Source organism: Aspergillus tanneri (assembly GCF_003426965.1).
Source record: "Aspergillus tanneri strain NIH1004 chromosome Unknown AapTan_5_pilon_pilon_pilon, whole genome shotgun sequence".
NCBI classification, from domain to species: Eukaryota; Fungi; Ascomycota; class Eurotiomycetes; order Eurotiales; family Aspergillaceae; genus Aspergillus; species Aspergillus tanneri.
Window position 1 is genome coordinate 2,249,020 of NW_022984632.1, and position 17,952 is coordinate 2,266,971.

A 17,952-nucleotide genomic window follows, 5' to 3' on the forward strand; every position below is an offset into this window, starting at 1 on the left:
AAGGGCTATCGATTCTATCGAAGAGAATCGCATTGTTTGCGAAGTCGTCCTTACGTTCATTAGAGAAATGATAAAAGACAGGCTGTAAAGACGCACATTCTAAGATACCTATCCAAGATGTTTTACAGCCACGAAAGTAAGTGAAGCATTCCAAATAGTAACCTGTCTTCCTTTCCCAAATCCTTCATCTATAACGAATTCAACTGAGATGCATGTGTCGCTGATTTTATCGCTTTAATTAGTACTGACGTCTCCTGAACACGGAGTGGCTACAATCTGGTAGAAAATATCTCTCATCCTGCTTACTGTCACTATCGCATCTGACGAGTTCTCGGGTGTAGGCTGGTCGCAACTTTAGGACCAAGATCCATCACGAAAAGACTTAATAGAAAGACTATACTAGATGTGGATGTTCCGAAGGCCTGCACGGTAATCATGGATCCAGCGGCACCGATGGCGCTGAGACTTCAGGGAAACCTTCTGTCTGTTTCTCATTACAAAGAAAACTGGGTATGATGATCTACTGACTGACGCGCTCTCTTCCAGATATGGTGTCTCAAAGGTCTACAATCAGCAATGCGGCTACGCGCTGACGGACGTCCAAACAATACATGATAGAATGAAGATGATGTTGCGAGCAGTTCCAGGAGGAGGGTTAGATCCGATGGCTGGAAAAGCTAGGTTTGTTGCCTATTCATCCCGTTTTACTACCTTAACTTGTCCGTTCTAAAGTAAACATCTATAGACCAGATCAGCTTGTTCTACCCTATGACCCGTCCTTCGCACCGGAAAACGATATCCCCAGCATGGGCATCGATCTCTCAAAATTAAGACTGCCAATTGATAAGGAATCATCTCAGGAATCCGGCCTTGTGTGGCCAAGGACCCCTGATCTTAGTTTATCAGCTATCACGCGAAATTCTAGTCTGCAGCTGAGCTTTTCGTCCAGAGACACAATGATGGGAGTTATAGGGGGATTCGGGTCTGAGGCTGATGTAGGCTCTGCGCAACGAAGTACGGATTTTGCTGGAGTCGCTGCCTCTGTTGCCGATGGAGAGCATGGAGTGCTTTTGCATCCTGACTTTGAGTTCGATGAAGATGGAAATATCATCGAGCTTGGAGTTGACCATTACCAAAATGAAGCAAGACAGCGCAGAGCAAGCAAACTTATTAATGAGACACCTACCTCCGGTGCACAAGGGAATGACGTGGATAATAGTATGCCTATTGATTATCAGGTGAGTTCTATCTTGTTTTCATATTATAAGCTATCTACTAAAGGATAATCAAAGCCAATGAACATAGATGATGATCTGGGTATTGACTTGCAAGATCGATATCACGCACCAGCAGACGACATTCGACCATCCATTGAACATCCTGTTGACATCGGAGCAGTAAACCAGATGAATACATCTATAGAAACTGTTAATGTCGCGATGCGTCCATCACGAAGAGAGCCCAAGGCCATTGTATCAGATGACGAGACCGTGCTTCGGACTACCGATCTGGCGCAACTAGGTAATGAATACGTGCAAAACATGGCTCTAGTTTGGGCACAGAAGCTGCAAAACAAAATCCCAACCCAAGCTAAGAAAAACGCTGCGCTGTGGGTTTTCGGCAAGGGAATTGGATCCGTAGGTGTCGGGCTAGGCATGTCTCGGTTTGCGCATCCTCTGCATCTCTTCTCGGGGCAAGAGCTATATGAAAGTCTTAATCCAACAGCTACTCAGAATCCACGCAAGCGTAATCGCCCATCCGGTGAAGAAAGTGATACGGAGTCAGAGGTGCGGCGTGTGCGGGCAAGAGAAGAATACGAAGATCAAGTTGGTCGTGGTGATCTTGAAGGAAGCCATTGGCAGGTTGTACACCAATTCCATTCACCTTTTCTTCTGTTTCCTGCTAATGTTACGAGTATAGGATATTGAGATTGGCCGTCATGCCTCAGTAGTTCACGACGATAACTCCTCCCAAATGCCCTGGAACATCACGGCATCTATCAAGAGCTCTCGACAGGGATCAGTTACTGCGAACATCTTCCGCGGGATTGGAAGCGTCAGTGATTTGTCGTCCCGTGGGTTCCCCGAATCTGCAGCGCTTGGGGGAATTCGCAGTCGTTTGACAAGTGCCAGTCCTCTCGCAGGACGTAGCTTTCCATTGGACATGGAAGGAATGGCTGGTATCATAGACGAGGATCTGGAGGGCTTCGACCTAAGTCATTACCTACAGAATGAACACGATGCAAATAATATTGCAGGTGCAGGAAGAAACGGCGACACCGAAGAAGCGGCTACTAATAATCGACTCGCTCTTCGGGATCGAGTGTTAAAGTCGAGCTTGGACCAGGACAGTATGAACTTCCTCGAATTTCTCATGAAGAAAACGGAGAACCGAATGGTATCCAATGGGACAGCAGATACAGATGCTGAAGCCCATCAAGCCAGTGACTCGAAACTTGTCTCTTTCTCTACTCTTCTCCCTCGTGAGAAGACTTCTCGAGCAGTGGCTACTCACGGCCTTATGCACATACTGGCACTTGTAACCAAGGGTCTTCTTTCGGTTCATCAAGAACCCTATGAAGACCATAGCACAGAAGAATACGGCGCGCGATACGAATACGGGGAGATCTTCCTCCGTCTGGCGGACATATAATCATATTTTCTTTATGGGTACCTCGTTCAGGCTCAGAGGAAACATTTACCCTACTCGTCTCACGTTTACTTATTTGACCTTAAACCGGTTCCCATTCATGGGCTCTTTCTTAGCTCCTATGGAGGACAACGAGCAAAGTCGTTGATACGAAATAGCGACCTGTGAGGGACACGATTGTTTCTAATGTTCTCATGGCTCTTTTTCATATTGCTTATATCTCTTATCGGTGCATCGATTAAACATCGCCATGCAAAAGGCAAAAAAAAAAAAAAAACCTGGTGAGAGTACCTCCCTGCCGTTTCATTATAATCATTTGCGATTTCTTCAATCTCATATGTTCTCTTTTACTATCATACAACGATCGACAATTTCCACCAAAAATGATCTGCAAAAACGCCTTCTTTCGGAGCAGTCATATGGTTCATCTGTATCTCTTATGTCTATATTTTTTTTTAAAGTTCCTTTAGCCTCTCTATTCTAACAACTTATGAGCTGCAAGGATTTCCCTTATTTATCATAATAGGTATTAGATGTATCCTGCTTACATTAATTATGTTACCATTCCCAATACCTCTGAACAAAGACGTGCGAGTCAGAATTTCCTTTTTATTGCCTTGAGTGCTATTTTATTTGTCTTTATTTCATATGGTCAAATGCAGATAGTTTCTTTTCAATTGTACACTACCTAGTCTTCCAGGGACATTATGGAAGCGAAAAAGAAAAAGAAAAGAAAAAAAAAAAGGCACGCGCCTTCTGCTGAATTATTAAACTGTACTTAATAAAAATCCGGCAGAAGGTAGTTAATATAAAAAATAGAGTATATCCACTCGGTACCATACAGCTGACAGTTCATTGTGTCATTAATAGGAGATCTATCTCCCTAGAGAAAAGAATATAGACCAAGTCTATAAAACACTTGCTTCGGTCAACTCCAAAAACTGCCAATGGCTGCCTCGACAGTGTATATAGAGAATGGAACGAGATGTGATCCAGTAGTACTTGTTTTAGCTACACACGAGACTGAGCTCGAAATCGAGGATTTCTTTCGGCACATTCACCTACCTTTGTTGGATGTGGACCAAGCATAGGCAGCATCCATCGGATCCACATCAAGCTGACGTGTCTACTGAGTATTGACACGAGTTTGTTGTTAAACTTAGGACAGGATTATTCAAATATTAAGAGTGAGAGATCGTGCCGATCGTGTGTTTCCACAGGAATCAATTAGCAGTACCGAGTACTCCGTAAATAGTCGAATACCCCTCTATGAGAGGATTGGCAAAGAGTCAGTCTCCTCGAAGTCTTATCGATACGATCGTCAATCTTAGCCCCTGGAGTGACTGACTAAGAGCAGATCACTTCAGCTCGGGATCACAGAATTCGAGGGAAGGAGTGCGTAGAGCTAGACTGATCACCAGATTTGTTGTTGACATGAAAAGAAGAGCAAGACAACAGACGGGATTGCAGTGGTTTTATAAAGTGTAAACACTGACACTGATATTTCAGGCGTAAAAACAACGGTCATCATTAGGGCCATACCATGTATGGTATACCCAGTATTACTGAATTCGATCAAAACCAGAAAAACAAGTGACATCAGTATCAACTCCTGCTAGTTACTACAGACGTATTTAGTACCTGTAGATAGTGAAAAAGGGCTTCCCAGTGACTACACCGTAGTATCCTCAACCTTTTGAATCAAGTCATGGTCACCTTGGGCCCAGCAGGCAGATGTGGAAGATGCTATTTTGGTGGTGGCTGTGCTCACCGTAGCTGTGCTCTCTTGGTCAACAGGCATCGTGTCCACGTTGATTGTGAATGTTGGGCTGTTGGCTACACTACGTTGATGGGAAGGACAACTAATAGTGGGCGATAGACAGGGCAATAGACAGCTGAGGACATCAGTCTTCGAGATAGGCTGAGCCAGTAAGGATGTAAAGACCCCCTCTCAGATCTGCCCCATTATGATGCAGGACGCGGTACTATGAACTGTAAATGTGTCGATCGTTCGATACCCATACGCTGTACGGGCAACACCGAAGTATTTGTAGTACACCCTTACAAATACCTACTGACTACTGGGCTTTGGAGGGAATGAACTAGGTAAATTCATCATCGTGGTCTACTCTATCAAGACATATCCTGTGAAGTAGTATAAACTATTTCGTGCTCGATCTGTCTATTGGCTTGGTGTTGATTTGATAGGAAGAAATTGAGGAATCTTTCTTGGTGGGCTTGGTCAGCCAGGCCGCGTGACAAATTTAGACTTTCCTGACTGAGGCACCAACGACTCGCGTCGGCTGAAATTACGCGTTTGAATTGGTATGGAATTACGATTCACACGCATCTAGGATGGTTATCTATCTGAACTGAGAGGGGAATCAATACCCATGAAATTAACTCCAGAGTGACAAATGGGATCCACTAAATGGTCATATTTACAGAGAAGACACACCATCTTAAATTTCTGTGGAAAAGCCCGGCTGAAATCGATCAAATTAACCCAGTAGGGCGGAAGACTAGAGTCCTTAGCACGGGATCGAAATTACGCACGCTGGTAAGGTTCCGTCCTGACCGTCTCGCGTAACTTAACCGCCACCGTCTCGTCTTGTCCCCGTCTCGTCTCGTCTTTGGTCAAACACTTGTCTTCCTTTTTCACTCTCGCTCTCCCAAGTCTCGCTGCCTTCTCGCCAGCTCCCTCGACCTCCACCATCGCAGGGCCATCGCTCGAGGTATCTTAATCATCTCCTTTCTAAGCCTGTATCTCCTCGAACTCATCCACCATCGATTTATTCAATTCTTACGTCGTGAACATGGGTCGTACCGTCGACCAGGAAGTTCACGCGGCGTTCGTCGAGTTCCGCGCCAAGGAAGACGATAAGGTGTGTGACTGACTGACTTCCTAACCTGTATTTCCTTTCCCGTAATATTTCAACCCACCGCCAGACTGACATGACCGATTACTCTCGTTCCCTTCATCCAGTGTCTCTCCGTCCAGTGCATCTACTGCCAGCAGATCCGCGCAAAGAATACCTCACGTCAGAAGCAGCACCTACTCGAGTGCCCTGGTCTCCGCGGCCATACCAACCCCTCGGCTCAGTCCCAGTCCGCCCAGTCCGCCCCGAACGGTATCACCGCCAATGGTTATCCACCCACTCCCAATGGCGCTGCTGCCACAGCTCCTGGTGCTGGTCCTGGCCCGGGTGCCATGCAGACCCCAAATGGTCCTATAATGTCGAATGGGGTCACCCCCCATGCGACGTCGATGCAGACACCGCTGCAGAATATGCAGGGTCGCGCTTCTTTGCCCACGTCGGGCCCTGCCGGGGGCGCCGCATCTACAACCGCCTCACAACAGGCCTCACGCCCTACTCCTAAATCCAAACCGAAGACTTCCACCTCAAGTCTTCCAGCTCCGCCATTGGACGACGTCCATGCGGCATTTGTCGAGTTTCGCGCGAAGGAGGAGGACAAGGTAAGAAGCAGTGGCTCCTTTGGTATAATATGGACTGGATTTTGACGGGAACAAATAAAACAGTGCTTGTCGGTGCAATGCATCTACTGCCAGCAGGTCCGTGCGAAGAACACTAGCCGACAGCGTCAGCACCTGTTGGAGTGTCCGACCTATCTCAGTGTGATGAAAGACTCGATTCCCGCTAACAACCTTCTTCACACTTTCCCTGAAGGCGATGTTGCTCGCTCACTGCAGATTCCCGCGCCCTCCCTCGAACTCGATTTCCGGATGAGTATCAAGATGAACCCCAGAGTTTCCGTTGGTCAAAGTATCTGGGGTCAGAGAGACTGGGTCACGTTCATTGGTGGCCAGTGGGCTGGTAGATGGGGCAAGGGCGTAATCTTGGTAAGGCTTTCATGTATGTCAAAGAGCCAGTTCAAGTTGCTAATATTATCACCAGCCGGGAGGACAGGATTCCCAGATCGTCACCAAAGAGTCCACCACCAGCCTCCGTGCGAGCTACATGCTTCAGACGGCCGACGATCCGCCAGCGTACATCATTGTGAAGACCAGCGGATGGCTCACGGGTGCGAAGGACATTCTAGACAAGGTTAATGACCCGAATATGGCCGACGCAATCAATCCTAATACCTACAAGTACCGGGTCAATCTTTCCATGGAAACAGGGGACGAACGCTATGCATTCTTGAACACTTTAATGTGGATTGGCAGCGGCTGCCGTAGGGGCCACGAAGGCTAGTGGAGCTCTCTTTGGATTGAATTCATATCGCTAACTTTGGAGTAGTTATCTTCGATGCTTTCCGCGTCAATTAACCTGCCACGATATTCCAACTGTTTTGTCGGTTTTTGAGCGAGTAATCACTGTTTTGATGGGGAAAATTCCTGTTATTCTCTCGTTTTCTAAGTTTATCTCAGTACTCATGTGTATTTCTCAGTTTCTGAAGCCTCTGATTTGGAAGCTCGTCTTTTATCTGGTACTCAATTATGGGTCCGCTAGAAGCGTTCCTCAGAACATATCCATGTTCTTTTTTATGACTTCTCTACTTTTATTGCCACTGTAAGGTACCACGTCATTTGTGTTGCAGGGAGGGTACAAGATTGTCGAAATCTCCAACGCAACTTAACCATTTGTGATTTTTTTTTTTTTTTCTCGTTCCGGCTTCTGCTTAACCTAATAAGGCCATGAAATATTCTGTATCTTTATTTGAGAATGGAGAATACCTATTATTTATGCGTTGATCAGTATGATATATAAGTAAGATATGAGAGCCTCATCAGCAAACTAGACATCCTTTATGAGCATCAAATCGTAGTAAATATACAAGCAAATAAACATGACCTTTGTGGAACGGAAAATAAACACTAAATAAAAACACCAAACCCAAAGAATAATGACAAAATATGCTTAAATAGAGTATTACCTCTCTCATTGCAGTCAAAAAACCCATACAGTACCTGGATCCCTGTATTCTAGGTTTAGGTACGCCTTGGTATCTATCCGTAACCCCAGATATGGCCTAGGTAATGGTTTGTCGTGTAATTGCAGGATTCCATTCATTCCTGCTTTATGGTTCGCAATACCGCTAATTAGATAGAATTCAATTCAGTTCACCAAATTCCAGAAATTCTAGTACTTACTGTCTACCTACCTACCTTGATAAACTTAAATATATATGATTATTTTTAATGTAGGTTTAGTGTACACTTATGAGTTTATTTAATTATCTAAGGTAGGTGATTTAACATGTATTATTCGACCTAATAAATATAAGTAATAAGGCAGTAACTTGATTTAGGTAAGATGCTTATTATAAATATACCAGTACTATACAGTATACAACCTAAGTATACTAGGTACAGTTTTACCCCTCAAAATCCATACTGCCCAAGTCTATCCAAATACAATACTGGATTAAATAACATAACCACTTTACTAACCTAAATACCAGGAACTGGTATATAGATTAATAAACTAAGGTGAACAAACTCTATTCATACGTAATTTCATGCATAAACATAATCTACCAGGATATTAGTAAGGAAAGAAATCGTAAGAATTTACATGACTATTTAATATAGGATGATCTAAACATAGTGTCCTAGTATCTAACATCATTGTTTCATTATTAGAAACCTAAAAATCTGTTAGTAGACATTCACTTTTTATATATATGAGATTTCTGACTTACCCTTCTCTGTGTTCCCTTCTCCCATACTCTTGCTGCTGCTGCTACCACTCTGGATAGCCCCCAGGATGCCATCCATGTATGGAGCTCCGCTCCATTTCTGATGGGTGAGGACTTCAACGCCCATTTCTTTCTCGCGAGACTGCACTAGACGCACGTAGGCAAGCATACCCTCGTCTTTGAAGGCACGGGAAAGCTCCGTCGTGATTGTCGCAGTCGTATGCACTCCGGCCAAAGAGATGAGCTGCAGGACAAATCTACACCTTTATTAGTCTTTTTTTTTTTTTTTTTTTTTTTTTCGGGGGGGGGGGGGGGGGGGGAAGAGAGCTTACCCGTGCTGCGCCAGATCCCAGATAAAGGACTTGAGAGAGGCCTCGCCAAAGCCATGGCCCATCCAGTTGAATGACGGGCTGAGGTTGTACACGAGCTTCTTTCCGGGGAATGCGCTGCGCACTTCGCCAGCTAACTTTCCAGCCTTGGAAACGTCTGGGTCGCCGGTTTCAACCCATAGGAGATCCGCATAGGGCGCGAATTCCTTGGCTCGCTTTGTGGCCGCCGGGAAGCCCGCACGGTAGTGGTAGAATCCCTCCCGCGTTCGGGGGCTATCGCAGGACCAGACTACCGGTGCTTTCGTGTAGTCGTTGGCTAAGGCCCTGCGACGGGAGATGGAAAGATCCGGGTTTTCCGTGACATGTTTTTTGTAGGCATCCCTTGCGATCTGCGGGGCTCCCTCTGCTTCAAGGTGTGCATCAACGGCTGATGATCATTAGCGTGAATTTTCCGTGACGGGTGGAGGATGTTAGTACCTTCATCAAAGGTAACGAGCTTGTGTCTCTTGACCCAGTCCAGTTCAAACGCGTTGATCTCCTCCGGAGCAGCGCCTTCCCTCTCCATCGCCTGCAGGGTCTCCGCGAGTGGCTCGACCTCTTCCGTGACTCCAAGAATGAACTCATGGTCGCGGACATCAATAGCACTGCTGATCAACCTCCCACTCTCCGAGTCTGTTCGCGCAATCACCAGGTTCTCAGCACCCATCATGTCCCACTGGAATCGAGCGGCAGTGAGTCTGTTGATATGCTCGCCCATGGGCACAAGCACCTTGCCCGCGAGATGACCGCATTTCTTTCCACCGTGGAGCTGGTCTTCGAAATGAACGGCTGCGGCACCGTTTTCGGCGAAAAGCTTAGCCAGCTTCAACACTGCGGACAGTCCACCATGCCTGCGATACTGTCAACTAACATTCCATTTGCTACCACAGAGAGCAGCATACATACCCAGTATCACCGTCTGCAACAATGGGTCGCATATAATCGACATATGGGATCGACTTTCGTTCTTCCGAAGTCATCTTCCGCCTCGCGTCCCATTGTTTCCGGTCGTGGAGCTGCTGGGCCTTGAATAGTCTCTGGACCTGATTTGGAACGGTGTTGTAGGGGTAATCGCCGAAGTCGGGGGACACTTCGTTGGTAGTCGTCAACAAGGACGAGCATGCCCAGCCAGAGATGTACAGCACTTCCTGGTTTGGAGCCTGTTGTGTCATTTGCACCGGGTCCACGGCGCCCACTGCGGGAATGCGTCAGCCATAACAGTCCCCACCGTTGTCCGCAGATACATACTAGTATGAACGGGTTTGCCCTCCGCAGCTCTCTCATTGAGCAGGTTAAACAACTTGCGCGCCATCAGGGAACTGGGGTAGCTCTGTTGCAGCGAACCCCGTTTGCTGACGACATCGGCGGCCGAGTACGGCCGTTTGATGCCTTCAAAACGGGGTGAATTCCACCATGCTTCTACATCCTTGATCTGCTGTTCGTATAAAGAATCCTCTGCTGCACCAGCCTTGTTGGAGCTGGAGAGAAGCTGGAATGAATCGCCTGGTAATGGGGTGGATACTGGGGGTGTAACAGGCGGAAGGGGTGATGGTGACATCCGCGGATAACCGCATGTGAAGCGGCGCAGGGCGTGCCGAGAGGGATTGCCCGTCGTCGAGGTGAACGAAGGGAGTCGTCGAGGAATTCGACGAGGTACTGAGCGTAACATGATCCGTGGGAAGTATACCAAGTACACAGGAAGGTTATGGCATCAAGAAAGAAAGGAAGAGGAAGTGATTCTTGATCCCCGCCGAAAGTCTTATGTTAATCGACCTCGGGCCGGGGTTGCTTCCCGTTCTCCGGGACCCGTAGAATCCGCCCTGACTAACTACTCTGCCGCAATGGCCGCAGCTACCCGCTTTACAGGTAGAATGTTCGTAAATTTGACGCTTTTATTTGTATCGCTAGCTCTAATGATATATATACATATATATATTCTGATCCAGGAAACCTTTCCAGCAGTGAACCAAAACAACAGCACCCAAGACCTGACTATAAACAATCACACTTCCATCATCCAATATGTACCAGACTACCACTGAATACCATCCTAGGCAATTGGCTTCAGTGGTGCTTTCAACAGCAGCAGAAGAACATCTATAACACCCTGGCCCAATGCAGCAATGGCACCTGGGTTAGTGAGGCTGGTGAAAGAAGTCGACTTGGTGCAGCCCGTCTTAACTGGGACACCTTTCATTCTATCAGTGAGCCAAATGATCGCATCAGGAGCACCGACAATCTCCATGGCGGCGTGTTCGGACAATACATCGCGCTTGTACTCCACATTGGCCCCCTTCCCGCAATAAGAAGTAACCAGATCATCTGTATCTTTGACGGGGCTGACTTCGTCGTTGACCGACTTGTACACAAGAAGAGGTATCTTCGGAGCCTTCTGGCCCAATGCATTGGCATCGAGGACCTTTGTAGCTTCCGGCAGACGGAAGAGGTCCTTATTCTTCGTGTAGCTATAGATGTCCTTATTAAGATAGTGCGCAAGGTCCTCCATCAGACAAAAGTCTTTGGTCTTTAGAAAATCGTCCTTGTTGGAGGGTTCGAGATTATCCTGGACCAGCTTGTCAATATTCGGATACTCATTGGCAAGTCCCTGAATACCGGCCGGGAGCAGCCCAGTGAAAACACCCTTGTTAACGGCTTTGATCACCGACGGGATTTGAGGCACGGTGCCACCCAGCGCAGCGCCGGCAATATGAAGCTCAGGAGCATATTCTGGCTGGAGTTCAGCGGCAAATCCACTGGCAAGACTGCCGCCAGAATATCCCCAGATAGTAACTGTCGGGTTGGAAGCAATATTGGTGAAATTAGAGGAGTCTATCGCAGCGCGGACATTGTCGAGTACGATCTGGCCGGAAAGAGTGTTAGCCAGGAAAGCCGACTTGGTTCCAAGGTGATCCGGAACAGTCACGATCCAGCCTTTTCCAAGGGCTGCGGCGATGAACGCAATTTCCGCTTGGGGCATGGCAAGACCCAGGATGTTGTCATGAGCAGCATGGAGCTGTAAAGCAAATGAGGGAGCACAGTTGGGGTTCGCTGCGTCCTGGGCTACTTGATAGGACAACAGCTTGGTATTATCGGCATTGCGGGGAATGAGAATCGTGGAGGCTGCTACGACGGGTTTCCCGAAAGAATCAGTGCTTCTGTAGAGAAGCTGATGGGCTCCAGCCAAGTTCACTTCGACAATGCTGAATGCTGCAATTGGGAACGGGGGAGTTCGAGATCGAAGGATAGTCCCTGGAGCAGTGGACTCGAAACCCTCGGGGGGAGTGTAAAAAGGATCATCCAGGGGCGGTGTAGGACGTGAATCGTTCGAGGACGTGGCAGCTGGCGCAGCCAGTGCAATGTTTGGCAATAAGGCTAGAGAACATAACAAAAAGGAACGTAGCCTGTACATATTGTGAGATGTACAATATTATTCTTCGTGCTGATGTGACACCCAATTTCAGGGGATGGCATCATCTATATATACAATTCTGCAGCACAGTCTATATTCATTTTGGGCAAAACGTAAATTTATTAAGCTTTCGTACCTGAGTAATGTGAAGAATAGAGCCCAAAATTGAGCAGAAGAATAGTGAAGATCTTTCTCAGTCTATCCGATACCTTCCCCTATCACGTACAATAATACGATGATCAGCGCACTGTGGGGCAAAAAATTACCCAACATCCTCGGGATATCTGCATCACGAGGCAACACTGACCAGACATACTGCCCTCAATATTCCAATTTGGGGAGATGTTGGAACAGTATGGAATACTTGAGTCAATAGATTTGCACGTGTAAGTCAAGTGGAATGTTAATCCTCGGCAATTCATTTAGGAAAACGAGATGCCGTCGATCCTTAATATCTGGGGTAAACGTTGATTGACGGAAACAGGGGATGCAGGATGCAGGATGCAGGATCAGGATCAGGATCAGGGACCTGCTGCTTCTACATCAACTCATTTTTGGGGTCTACGGGGACGTTCTGTGGGGTTTGTTGCAACTCCTAACTCCGAGTCCGTTGGAACCTACGGAGAAGTGGGGCAGGCCTCGTAAGGAATCTTCCACATAACGTGGGACTGATGCCTAAACTTATGATTTAGGAAATTAATTGCATTCAAAGAAGGTAGTGCCACCAGGCTGACAGAGAGTGTATGGTATATCCTGATACTAATTATAGGAAATACCAAGTGTATCTCCAGATATCCCACAATAACAACTTTCCCATCCGTTTGTTCGGAGAAACATCATTCATGAAGCCATAGAAGCGCACCGAACATGTTTGTATGAAACTCCTCCCGATGCTTCCCCAGCACTGATGCGGGATACGCCCATAAATAGTGAGGATATCCAGGATATGCATTATACATGAGCGGCACCTTTACGTCCTCCAAAGCCTCCATCAGCCGAGCGTCATCTCTAAGCGTATCAGCGCCACACTCGACAATATACACCTTTTTCACATCCCCCAGCCGAGGATAAAGAATCGAAGAAGAAAAGTATACGTCATTGAGAGGCGGATCATACGCTTCCAGCCAAGAGTTCATAGCAGCCGATGAGTTGATTGTGCGATCCGCATTTTCCTGCATCTCGGTATACCGGGTCTTTTTATACTCCGGCATGGCATTAGGATGCACCGTGGCAGGGACCAGGGCCAAAATGCCTTTGACCTTATCTTTGAGCCCAGCGTCGATGAGTTTCAGCGCAAGGCCGAAGGTGAAATTGGTACCAGCCGACCCTCCGACGAGCACGACAGATGATGGCGAGAAGTGCTCGAGAGTGCACTTCATGCTTGCAGGCAGTCTTCGAGATCCGTGAGGAACTTGTGCTGAGGTGAAAGGCAATATCCAATGCTGACGACCCGTAGCCTACCGATTTCGCTGATTTGTCGACATACGGGATCTTCAACATCCACACTGTCCATGACCCATCCGCCGCCGTGGATGAATACAGCCACGGGCTCGTCGCCTGTGGCTGATGGGGGTGTGTAGATTCGTATCCAGGCGGTCTCGAGAGTAATTTCTTCGGTCGTGACGGAGTCATCAGGTGCTGGGAAGTCGCATACTTTCATCATCTGTGTTATGATACGATTTCATGTGTTGGCATCTCTTCAATACAGCCGCCAAAGAGGTATGGTACTCCTATTTGTTCGAGGAGCAAGTTAATGCTAATAGATTGTCGCTGACCGGGAGTTGCGTTTGGTAATATGTTTTCCATTATGGTGCGTAGGGACCCATGATTGCAGCTTACAGATAATTGGTTTCAAGCTGAGAATGATGTCTTTTCACAGTCACAGAAGATGATATAAAACCTATTTATATCCTCGAGAAACAACAGTTTCAGCAGCGGAGGGCTAGTCATTGATGACTCATTCTGACGTGAAATAAAATAAGCATCTGCAGACAATAAAAGGATGGTTAAGAGTAGAGTAAATATCTACTGTTGGCTGGGGCATTTAGGCTCTATTCATAATGACTCATTTTGATCCACATGCCTATATTCTCTAATGCCAGGATTTATCTGGCAGTGAAATAGCATGAAGAGCAAGTTTAATTAGGAAAAGATGTTCAATAATAGAATCTATTGAATAATGGTGAACCTCATAATGAGTAGTTAGGTGCAAGCCTATGAACACCATCGGAATGAAGCAGCGGAAATGACACTAAATGTCAATTGATACTGGGAATTGGGGCCTTCCTACCACACAGGGTATTCTGGTATAATTTTATCTTTCTGTTCGGACATCTAATATGCAGAATAGTGTATATGTTGCAATGGTTAGAAGGGTAGAGAACTTAGAACCGACCACAGGCTTGGGCTTCTTGTCCTCTCATGACATTACCCTAAACTTTCAGCTGTATGATTCCAATTGACATGTTTTGAACGATATTTTCGCTTTGCATAACCTGAACAAACTGCCTTACTATGTGAAGGGCGACGCAGGCAGCCGAAGAAGATATCCCTGTGAAAGCTTGGACAGACATTGATAGCAGTTCCACGTGGCTAATTTCGCCATAACCATTGTCTACCATAATTTGTCTCGCCATTTATAATCGCCTATCAAGAGATAGACTGGAGTTTCGACTGAAGCGGGATTGTTGCACATCTGATCAAACTGGGGCCATGTTCGGAGAAAATTCGAGAGGAACTTCTCAACCTGGATTTATCTCGAAGGCTAATAAGGGTGAATAGTTAGTGCGTAGAATTAGCTAGTTTCCAAACATGCTTATGAATGGGTAGATATCGGGCAATGATACTCTAGAATAGCTCGAAGATGGCTTTCATTCCGTTATGCCTGAGCGGAAATACAGAAATTGATACGTTATTTTTTAGTCTTGAAGAGAAATTTGGGTATGGAGTAGTCAGCTTCTCGTCGGTGATCAAGCAAGCTCTATAAATCAATTTTCTCGAAGATGAATATAGCCCTTTCGGTCGAGAGAGCATGCGCTGAATCAGTCTTCGGAAGTTTAGGGTTTCTCAACCCTGTAGTGCTCGAGTCTGGCCATCTGTAATTGGCCATCTATCATCGAATTCACCTTTCTGCCCGTACGGAAGGGAACAAGATCGGAAGAACTATAGCACTCATAGCTGAATATTCGGGCGTCTGCTCTGCATCAATAGCGCCGCGATCTCTAGTTCGTTCTCGGCAAGTTTTCAGTGTTAACATGTATGCGGATCCTGGAACAGACACAATAACGTTTCAGTGGATTGGTTCTGACACTTCGTAAAGTCGGATTTTACAAATCTGGTAACCCGTTAACGGAGTTGAGGAGGGATATTCCCGAATCGGTCGATACTTGATATGACGCATGAGGCTGAGCTTTCATCATTGTATCACCAGTTACGTCAACTATCACTTCAGTCACCCTAGTCTTTCCGAATCAGAAGTCAATATCGGGAAACGCAATTTTCAGTAAGCCATGGGGCGTTTTCCAGAATACTTGTAGAATATTAACCGTTTGGGCCATAATTCTACGAAGTATTGAGCTTGCACAATGTCAGCCAGCTTACGTTGTGGGCTTGCACCAACTGAAGATAAAGTTTTTGAAAAGAGTCCCGCACAGGGATTCCACAGGTACCTACCAACTATCGACTGCAGCTCGATATCCGGTGATTGGACGAAGTGTTCCAGCATCAATAGCTGACATATTCTAAGGAGACTTTGTGGTATACCTCCATTTCAGGTTGTCTTGATCGGTAATAGTATCGCCACCTAGATATAGAGAAACAGATACATTTTGTATCGAATAGACTTAGAAAGGGGATGCTACATGTCAAGTGATCGATCGCCAAATCATCTATCGTTTATCGAGGACGCTGCAGTCATGTCCGCGTACCTTTAGACTGGTACGATCCTTCACACGAACGATCCCATGACTGACTGTTTATTCCTGAAAGAAGCTTGGAACCTATTGAGAGACAATCCAGCTTCTTCAAACTTTTAAGGTCCAAACTTGCGGAGGCCCACTACAGCTTTAACGTATGCAAAGCGCTCGTGACGCTGAACTTTAAATAAAATCGGGAAATGTCCCGAAGTGTGCCATGGGTCAACCAGAAGGTGACTCGAACAACCAAAGATATGAACCAGATAACATTAGCTGGCAGAGTGACAGTGGTGTTGCAGACCTTGGGACACTTCATGTTAGCATGGATACCAGACACTGCAAAATAAGCCTTACCTAGTGCCTACTAAGGCAGCATGAAGCTCTATCACCTGCTCTCCTGCAGCACCATAAGCGCATGCGTCGTGTAGTCTGGCTGATGAGGAGGGAAGTAGAATGCAGTACATGAAGAGAGCCGACCCAGAGGGCCTTATCTAATTACGGCACGAGCTAAAGTACTTAAAACGCAGATGAACTGGAGAAAATAAAGGAACTAGAGGAACTAGAGTCTCCTGGGTGGTTACACAGTCGGAGCATCACGTGTGCAACAATACGGATCGAGAACCTTTCGTGTCCAAACGTGCCTAAAACTCCACGTTCACGCCCGTCATGATTCGTGGCACATTTCAATACTCGAATAACTATTGAGTAATGAGTTCTATCGCACGCCCTTGAATGTGGGGATGGTCACTCCCTAAGTCTGGCCAACTCCAGAATGTTTACATTGCAACCCCAGTCCTCGGCTATAGTGGGACTGGACTGACTAATTGCGACATGACTATAGAGCGAACTCCTAGCGGTTCTTTACTCAGAGGCTTATTATCCTTCCTAGCTGTTATCTATATGGAGTATCCTATAGAATCTTCCCAAGGCACCTGACGAATCCGCGGGTTGGGATTTTCTCACGCGAGCCAACCGCCATCCTTGGATCCATCGTCACCGTGTGGCGTTTCGCTACCCCATCATCTCTCCTCACGGCCCCCGAAGGCCTGATCGCTCGCATTTACTTATTGCTTTGATTTTCAGGCCACATTCAGTCAGGTTGAATAAAATAATACATGGATGGGAATATTGCCGGGCAACACGCAAGGTGGGTGTTGGCTTCTTCCCTTCCCTACTCCCTACCCCACCCCTCCTCCATTCATTAACGCATGATGCATAAAGAAACGCTTTCATCTCCAATTCGTTCCTGTGCCTATAATGGATACCCCGTTCCTTGTCTGAGCTCCTGCCTTGGATCGGCGAATCCGCGTTGCCCACCTCGCTCCATGGGTCTCCGCAATCTGTTGCTCTAGTGGCTCTCTTATCACCCCGATGCGTGTTTCTCCTCACCGTTCGGGGCTCTTTCGGGCATTGAGTTATCTATCTATCGTTGCTCATCTTTCTCCTATCTATCCATCTTTGTCTGTTGTCTGATACGGCTTAAAGGCCCTATCTGGTCTGTTGCACCTCACAAATCTCCCCAAGTCTTCCGGTCTTTTTAGTTCTTGCTGTTTTGTTTTGTTTTGTTTCGGCTGTTGTCTTTTTGGCCTGTACAACATATTACTTCGCACCTCTGCCATAACTTTTGTCTTATATGTTTGGTTGCGCTTTAGCAGTGTCCATGTTATCGATCCCCTTTTTGGGATGGAAGACATCAAGATCCCTTCGCCGTCCGCTATTTTAGACATCCCAGCCACTGCTCCTTCCGCCGGTGGACAATCCATATCGCCCACCTCCCCTAAGAAGACCGCTTCAGCGATTACTAACAAGCCCAAACAGTCAAAAAGCCGTAATGGTACGGGATCCACCTGTTCTTTAAATCATTCATGGAGGAAGATGGCGCAACAAAAAAAAAAAAAAAAAAAAAAAAAAAAAAAAAAAGAGAGGACCTGGTGCTTTACAAATGCGC

General features: G+C 46.5%; 5 protein-coding genes across 5 annotated transcripts; 2 read left to right on the forward strand and 3 right to left on the reverse strand.

The window, feature by feature from the left end:
* Positions 1-435: 435 nt before the first annotated feature.
* Positions 436-2,652, forward strand: ATNIH1004_010159 (Rad21/Rec8 N terminal domain protein; the record flags this gene model as incomplete). The annotated part of the gene is made up of 5 exons (XM_033574734.1): positions 436-482; positions 547-681; positions 746-1,238; positions 1,407-1,862; positions 1,921-2,652. The coding sequence occupies 5 exons, from the start codon at positions 436-438 to the stop codon at positions 2,650-2,652; spliced, it is 1,863 nt and encodes a 620-aa protein (XP_033422752.1).
* Positions 2,653-5,465: 2,813 nt separating this feature from the next.
* ATNIH1004_010160 (DUF3237 domain-containing protein) lies at positions 5,466-6,866 on the forward strand (the record flags this gene model as incomplete). The annotated part of the gene is made up of 4 exons (XM_033574735.1): positions 5,466-5,534; positions 5,636-6,127; positions 6,191-6,511; positions 6,567-6,866. The coding sequence occupies 4 exons, from the start codon at positions 5,466-5,468 to the stop codon at positions 6,864-6,866; spliced, it is 1,182 nt and encodes a 393-aa protein (XP_033422753.1).
* A 1,387-nt stretch (positions 6,867-8,253) lies between these two features.
* Positions 8,254-10,350, reverse strand: ATNIH1004_010161 (methylisocitrate lyase ICL2; the record flags this gene model as incomplete). The annotated part of the gene is made up of 6 exons (XM_033574736.1): positions 8,254-8,261; positions 8,317-8,570; positions 8,646-9,069; positions 9,120-9,532; positions 9,588-9,876; positions 9,930-10,350. 6 exons carry the CDS (start codon positions 10,348-10,350, stop codon positions 8,254-8,256), a joined length of 1,809 nt encoding a protein of 602 aa, XP_033422754.1.
* Positions 10,351-10,731: 381 nt separating this feature from the next.
* ATNIH1004_010162 (uncharacterized protein) lies at positions 10,732-12,090 on the reverse strand (the record flags this gene model as incomplete). The annotated part of the gene is made up of 1 exon (XM_033574737.1): positions 10,732-12,090. The coding sequence occupies one exon, from the start codon at positions 12,088-12,090 to the stop codon at positions 10,732-10,734; it is 1,359 nt and encodes a 452-aa protein (XP_033422755.1).
* Positions 12,091-12,926: 836 nt separating this feature from the next.
* Positions 12,927-13,750, reverse strand: ATNIH1004_010163 (alpha/beta hydrolase; the record flags this gene model as incomplete). The annotated part of the gene is made up of 2 exons (XM_033574738.1): positions 12,927-13,532; positions 13,577-13,750. 2 exons carry the CDS (start codon positions 13,748-13,750, stop codon positions 12,927-12,929), a joined length of 780 nt encoding a protein of 259 aa, XP_033422756.1.
* Positions 13,751-17,952: the final 4,202 nt, after the last annotated feature.